This window comes from Indicator indicator, chromosome 10 (assembly GCF_027791375.1).
Source record: "Indicator indicator isolate 239-I01 chromosome 10, UM_Iind_1.1, whole genome shotgun sequence".
NCBI lineage: Eukaryota > Metazoa > Chordata > Aves > Piciformes > Indicatoridae > Indicator > Indicator indicator.
The window spans coordinates 1,008,007-1,015,362 of NC_072019.1; the positions used below are offsets into that span (position 1 = coordinate 1,008,007).

General features: G+C 58.0%; 1 protein-coding gene across 1 annotated transcript; it reads left to right on the forward strand.

Moving 5' to 3' along the window:
- The first annotated feature begins 2,655 nt into the window (after nucleotides 1-2,655).
- CRIP1 (cysteine rich protein 1) lies at nucleotides 2,656-6,548 on the forward strand. The gene is made up of 5 exons (XM_054384669.1): nucleotides 2,656-2,722; nucleotides 5,600-5,694; nucleotides 5,815-5,872; nucleotides 6,000-6,047; nucleotides 6,386-6,548. Exons 1-4 carry the CDS (start codon nucleotides 2,683-2,685, stop codon nucleotides 6,038-6,040), a joined length of 234 nt encoding a protein of 77 aa, XP_054240644.1. The 5' UTR covers nucleotides 2,656-2,682; the 3' UTR covers nucleotides 6,041-6,047; nucleotides 6,386-6,548.
- Nucleotides 6,549-7,356: the final 808 nt, after the last annotated feature.

Sequence of the window (7,356 nt, forward strand, 5' to 3'; positions counted from 1 at the left end):
ATAATTTTGTTTCTCAGGGCAACCATGAATGGCAGAGGAGTGGTGACCCCAAGCATTAAGTTGCTGTAGTGTTTCCAGCCAGCTCCCTCCAGCACAGGCTGGTGGGGGTTAGGTTTATTGCCCCGCTGATGGGTTTCACACACTAGCATTAGGAGTGTTTATGGACTCGCTCCCTCTAAAACCATCAAGAGGCCACATCCCATGAGCCCCTGAGGTGCTGCCATACTCAAGGAGCACCTGCAGCCCTCCCTCCCTGACAGGGCCCTCTGCCAGACAGCTCTGTTGTGCTGCGCTGTGTGTCCACTGATGGACGGGATGAGAGCAGGGTAGTGGTGACGAACAGGATGCATGCACAGCCCCAGCAGGGTGTAGAAATTGAGGATTTTTTCCCCTCTAGCAGTCTTCACCCTGATCCTCACTCACTGTAATTCCTGTAGGTTTGCACCTACAGTGCACCATACACTGACACCATGTTTTGGCTCACCCCTTCATGCAGCAGGCTAGGGACAGCCCAAGGTGTGTGCCTCCCTGTGGCAGAGTTGGCCAGGCTAAACTGGGGGGGGCTGTAGGGTGCTGCCAGGCATACGGCCCTGCGTGGGCAGGGCTGGCAGGGAGCAGTGGCTCAGTGGCGCCAGCTGAGTGAGAGCTGCTGCCAGTTTTGTGCCTGTTCTGCTGTGTGAACAGTCTCCAGTAAAGGCAGGGGGTACCCGAGAAGAGGGGGTGGTGGGCACTCTTTCAGCTGGGTCACTCGGTGTGTGGTGCCACGTGGGGGCATGGGCTGAGCTGGCTGGGACAGGAGGGCTCCTGCCACAAGCTGAGCAATCCATGGGGACCAGCCGCAGAGCTGGGCCAGCTGGAGGGGACCTGTGAGGGGCCAGTGTTTAGCTGCCCCCTGGCACAAAACCTGCCTTAAAAGGGAGTGCAGCTGAGGACGGCTGTCCTAGCCAGGCAGTGGCCTCACAGCAGCCTGGCACTATGTGGGAGGGGAAGCAGGGCCAGTGGAGAGGGGAGAGGACAGGCCCTGCCCCTCATATTTCATCAGGGTGCCAGCTGCACCCCATGTGGTGCAGGGAGGGGGTTCTGGCCCTCACAATGCAGCCAGGTGCTTGTGGGGTGCTGTGGCTCGGTGCAGGGGGCCGTGGCATGGCTGAAATTTGGTGCCTGCATTGTCTGTTGTGTCTCAGGGCAAGAAACCAGGGAGGAGGCAGGGTGGAGGCAGCAGCCCTTGGAGGACACCTCCCTCCTCTCATGCTGCAATGTCTCAGCGTGTCTCACGCCCGAATCGGGAGCAGGCTTCCCAACGACACTGCTGCCAGCGTGGGCTGACCACCACCTCTCTGAGCCCAGCAGTGCCCTTGCAGCAGTGTGCCTCGGGTGCTCCCCAGCCTGCAGCGGAACTGCTGGCAGATGGTGTGAGCACGGGACCTCGGTCAGCAGCGGGGAGCAGCAGCGGGATGAGGGTTCCCGCTGGGAAGGGAAACTGGAGCCAGGCGGGGTCATAAAGCAATCTCAACTGAACCATGAATTGTGCCTCCAGGCGCAGCTTGCCGCCTCTCCTCCTGCACCCATGGGTGGGAACCGGTGTCAGCAGGGCCTCGTCTGTGCCAGCAGAAGGGCGAGGGGTGCCCTGCGTTTCGGCAGGCAGACACTGGGCATCCTGGCACTGGGTTTCACAAGCCCTCATGACCTTTGCAGCACAGTAACGTGCCCTGGGGAGGATTGCCTCATACAAAACAGACCTTTGGATAAGCTTTTCATTTCCTTCTCAGCCAAGCACAAAGAAACAACAAGTCCTCGCTCCTGATAAAATGACAACACTCAGCGACCCAGATGGGCTGACTCTATGGTGAGCAGAGCCATAGCCTGCACCCACGCCATTCCCCAGCTCCTGCAAGAGGGGGGCTACAGCCCTATAGCTCCCTGATGTTTCATCTTAAAGGTCTTCTCCAGCCTAAACCGTTCTGTGATTCTGTATGTGTGGGTGTGGCGGTTAGAGGCATGGTTTCCTGGTGGTCTTGGCAGTGCTTGAGTTAATGATTGGACTCAACGACCTTAAAGGTCTTTTCCAACCTAAATGATTCTATGATTTGATCCTGTCCTGTACCCCGAACTTCCCCCGTGGCCAGGAGGCACTGCTTAACAGTCAAATTTCACACCCCCTTGGGAGAAACAGATCTATGCTCAGAGGGGGTGAGTTATGGTGGTCAGCACCCCAGGAGGCTTTATCTGGGGTGTGGTTAATTGACAGATGCCAATCACATCTCCAGCCCCGCTCAGAGAGGGGCTCTTGGCCGACCCATGCAAGTATGGGCAGGGAGTCGGAGTGCAGCGACTTGGGGTGTGGATTGCAGGGTGTACAAGGGGTATGGGGTACAAGGGTGGTGGGCTGCTGGTGTAGGGCTGCAGGATGCAAAGGGCATGGGGGTGCAAAGGATAAAGGGGGTGCAAAGGGTGAAAGAGGTGCGGGTGGAGGAATTTTGGGGGGGAAGGGGTGCAGGATGCAAGGAGTGCAGGATGCAAGGCGTGCAGGGCTGTGCCTCGGCTGGGTGCCTCCGGCTGCAGGCGGGGCCGCACGGCGGGGCGGGGAGGGGCGGGGCGGCCGGGCAGTGACTCCAGCGGGGCCGGAGCGGAGCATCCCAGAGCCGGTGCGAGAGGTGCCCCGAGCCCAGCCAAGCCGACACCATGCCCAAGTGCCCCCGCTGCCAGAAGGAGGTCTACTTCGGTAAGGGCTTCCTGCTCCCTCCCCGTTTGCCTCCACCCCGCAGGGCTGCCAGGCTGCTTAAACCCGGGTGCTCCGATGTTGCGCTCTGCCACGCTTTGGGTCCCCGGACCCAAAGGGTCCCCGGGGCACCTTGGTGCTTACATGCCCCTGTACACCCCAGCACCTCGAGTTCTGGGTGCCCCATGTAGTGAGCCCCAGCGATGCAAATCCTTGTGCTCTCCCAAAGCTGTGCACCCCTGCACTGCGTGTCCCTGGGTTTCCCTGGGGGCTTGACCCTGTGAATCCACCCAAGGAAGTGCCTCGCTGGAGGGGATGGGCTGCGGTGGGTGCTCTCGGCTTACAGATGGGGCCATGCACAGCACGGGAGCTCAGTCCTGCTTCCTCCCCAGCATCACCCACAGCATCAACCCTGTGCCAGTTAGGAGCCCAAAGGCCTGGCTGGTGCAACCTGTTGCTCTGAAAGCCTGGGTAGACAAGCAAGCACCTTCCCAAGGAAAATCTTGCCCTCAGGCATGTTCCTGGGTCACTGGGTTGCCCACATGTTGTCCTGCGTGGTTTAGCACAGTGAGATGACAGACCTGGGGTGTTGTTTTTAAGGCAGTGTTGCAGGCTAGCATCTTTGGGCTACTGTCTGCTGCTGGCCTTCAGCCACATGTCCTCCCTCTGAGTGAGGGTGCTGAAGCTCCAGGTTCCTGCCTCTTCTGGTGCTGTGGTCCCACTGTTCTGCTTGAGGGTATCTGGGGGGGCTGAGCCTCTCACCTTGCTGGCAGCAGCTGCGGGAACAGGCAGGCTCCATCTACCAGATCTCCCCATTTCCCTGGCTGAGCTGCACTTGAAAGGGTTTTCTGCTTTTTAATTTACTAGAGATGAGGGATGTGGGATCTGGGTGCCATCATGGACTTCTGCTCTCTCTGCCTTATTTATCCTCTGCTTATACGTGTGTGCCATCTTCTAATTATGCTCTGCCAAAGCAAGGGGAGGCTCCAACACAGGGGCTGCTCACTCTGCAAAACAGCCCTGTCCACTGGTGATGCCCACCCTGGGCAGGTGTGCTGGGTGCTGCCTGAAGGGCTGCTGGCGATGTGGCTTCTGTGCTTGAGGAATATCTCTGCCCAGACTTGAACTCACTGCTTGCAGCCAGGCTTTTTGAGGTGGTGTTGGCACAATATAGTTCATGGCTCCCTCCTGCAACCAAGGGTCCTGGGATGTGTCATTTACCCATGTGTCTTGATACCAGAAGCTCCCAAGGTGCTGGTGTCAGTGTCTTGCCTTTCCCATGTCTCCGTGGATCTGCTTCAGTCCCAGTCAGGGTGAGCTGGTTTTGCTGTGCCTGCAGGTACAGCCATGGAGGTGCCATGACAGGGCCATTTGACCAAGGAGAGGTTTGGCTCTGTGCTTATCAGGCTGCTCTTACAAAACCATCGCTGTTGATGCAAAGGCTGAGGAGTGTTCAAAAGCTGCTGGAGGGCTGAGCTCACTGCCTGGTTTCTATCCCTGAAGATAAGGAGTGCTGGCAGAGGAGGCAGAGTGAAGCCCAGTTCCAGGACTCTCAGAGCTTGGTGGCCCTGCTGAACTGTGCCTTGGGCTGCTTTCAGCAAAATAGTGTCTGCAGAAAGGCTGAGGAGAGGGTGACACTGAGAGGCATGGGGGTGGCATTTGCAGAGCCACTGTCACTTTCCAGGGGAATCTTGCCTGTGTGGCTGAGAGTTGAGGGGTCCCTTCTGCAGTGAACCGTGGCAAGCTCCTGCCCAAGTGTTGACGCAAATGTTTGTGTGAGAGGTAGGGAGGCTGAGCTCCTTCCAGAAACCCTGTGATGGGAGGGCCCAGCTATGGGCCAGGCTTGGGCTTCTGGGGCTGCCCAAGGGGAGAATTCTGTGCCCTGAGCCTGGCTACAGGCACAGGAGGCTCTTTGTGCTGCCTGGGGGATGACAGGAGGGCTGCCTCATGACATTTAGGCTCTGCCTCCGCTCCCACCTCTGCAGCCACTGGCTTGCTCCTTGTGTAAGATGTTTTGGGCATATTTGGACTCCAAAGAAGAGGTGCTTCAGGCTGCTGAGCCCCCCCCCCCCGCCTGCCCCGGACCTGGGCTGCCAGCAGTGGCTCAGTGCCATTGCTTGACCTCCTTTTGCAGGCATGGAGAAAGTGATGGAACCTGGCTCTGAGGAGTTCCTGTGGAAAGCTCTGCTGTATCACTTAATAAATCCCCAGGAGCACTGCTGACAATATGAAGAGCATGTGCCTGCAGAAAATACCCTCCTCCCCACCCTGTACCACAATTAAAAGGCACCCTGGTCTCCAGAGACACCTGGCCCCAACAAACAGCATGTTGTCCCTTCTGCAGCAGCAGGAACCCCAGCCAATTCCAGCCCCACTGTGGTTTGCTGTGGTGCATGCAGAATCTGAGCTGTAGCCAGAATGCCAGTAGCTGGAGGGGACTGCTTTGTGCTGGCAGGACACAGTGATGGCTTCTCCTCCCTGGTCCTCGCTAGCATCCCCCCTTTACTCCTGTTAACTCTAGTGACTGCTTGGGCTCCAGCCACCTGGAGTCCAAATTCATCCCCCTTGCAGGCTGATGTTGGAAGGGAAGAGGTCCCCAGATCTTTGGAAGATAGGCAGAAGTCACTTCATCCACACGGATTCAGCAGCGTTCACCCTGGGCATGGCACTGCTGTTTCAGCCTCAGGCTGTGCACGGTGATATGTGCGCACAGTGAGCTCTTGGGTTTGAAGCATGGTGCCCTCTGTCTTGGACAAAAAAAACACGACAAAATGCCCTCAAATGTACTCTTTAGGTAGGGTGGCAGGGAGGTTAACCTGTCAAAACAGACTTCTCGTGCCTGGTCAGTGCCTCAACTAACCCATCTGCTTTCTGGGACAGCCGAGAAGGTGACTTCTCTGGGGAAGGACTGGCACCGGCCCTGCTTGAGATGTGAGAAGTGTAACAAGACACTGACATCTGGAGGCCATGCAGAGGTGAGGTTTACTCCTCTCAAGGCCCCTGCCCCCTGCAGCTAGGGTCTGCAGGTGGGGTGGAACAGGCAGAGATGGAGCCGAAGGGCTGTCAGGGCTGATGCTCGCTCTCTCTCCCTGCAGCACGACGGCAAGCCCTACTGCAACCACCCCTGCTACGCCGCCTTGTTCGGGCCCAAAGGTAGGGTCACTGCAGCTGGGGTTGTGGGAGGGAGAGGAAGGGGGCTCAGGGTTCCTGTCTCTTAGCCAGGTGTGTCCCTCGGTGCACATCCCATAGCAATGCTGACCCTGCTCTGTCTTTCTTCCAGGGTTTGGCCGGGGAGGAGCTGAGAGCCACACATTCAAGTAAACCTCAGGTTGGTGCCTCCCCTTGGAACTCCCCTCCTGCCTTGGGCTCTGTGGGCTGGCTGGGGCTGTTCCCCAGGAGCAAGTACCATCTTTCTGGGCTGGCTGTGACTCCCAGCCCTTGTGCTGGTGCTCAGGAGCAACCTGCTGGGTGCCAGCTCCTCCTCTCTGCCAGCCCCAAGCGACCACCAATAGTACCTTGCTTAGCTCCGGAAGGGAATGCCAAAAGCTTTTACTTTGTGGTCTGTCAGCAAAGACAGAATCTGTCCTGCAGCACTGCTGCCCCGGGCTATCCGTGCTTTCAGCCCAGACTGACTCTATCGGCCCCTCTTTTTCCATCCCTCTGCAGGTCTGACCACCAGGGTTGCCAGCACCGCCTGAAGCCAGCACAAACGCACCGCGACAGACAAAGCATTTCAGATTTAATTCACTCTAGGCTAGACTAGCACGTTAAAAGCAATAAGTAACCACGGCTGGGGCTGGAGCGGCGAGAGGCTGGGGCTGGAGCGGTGAGGGGCTGTGCTGCGGACGGGGGGCGCTGCGGGATGGGGGGCGTTGGGACGTCCTGCTGGAGAAGAAATCTGCCTGGTACCGCCAAAAGCTGCCTGGAGAGGAGACCGCACCCTCCCAGCCCAAACCCAGCCCTGCTTCTGGCGCCCAGCACTCCTGCCTGAGCCCACAGTTGTATTCTCGTTTAATAAACCCAGACCAAAAGATGCTTCCCCACCGCCCCGTAGCAGCTGTGCTCTCTGTAACGTGGATCCAGCAGGACTCATTTGTGATACACTTGTTGCTTGCTTAAGGACCTCTGGATCAATCCCTACACCATGCGACGGCTCTGTGTGCTTTGGTTCCTGACGTGTGTGGGGTCCTGCCCTTGGCTGCCCACCCCAGGGGCTGATTGAGCTATGAGGGGACAGGAGCAGCCTCCCGGTGCTGCAGGAATTGCAGATAAACGCTCCTCAAGGGAAGGGCTGGGGCGTGTGCCCCTGTTGACCCAGGGACTCCCTTTTCCTGGGCTGGGGGAAAAGTCCTCCCCCACCCACAGCTTCACTGGGTTTATGTCACGGCATTTGCAGACGTCTAGAATGGAGTGGCTCCTGCTCGCTCAGGGACTTGCTCTTCCCGGGCTTGGGGAAAGGTCGTGCCCCACCCACAGCCTTACTTAGTTGTTGTCATGACATTTGCAGAAGTCTAGAATGTGGTAGCTCCTGCCATAAACCAGCTCTTGCTGCCTGTGGTTGTAATGTGCCTGTGATTAAAGCAGAAGCAAGCAGTGCTGCTGGACAAGGGTCTGAGCCTGCAGACCCATGGTCTCTC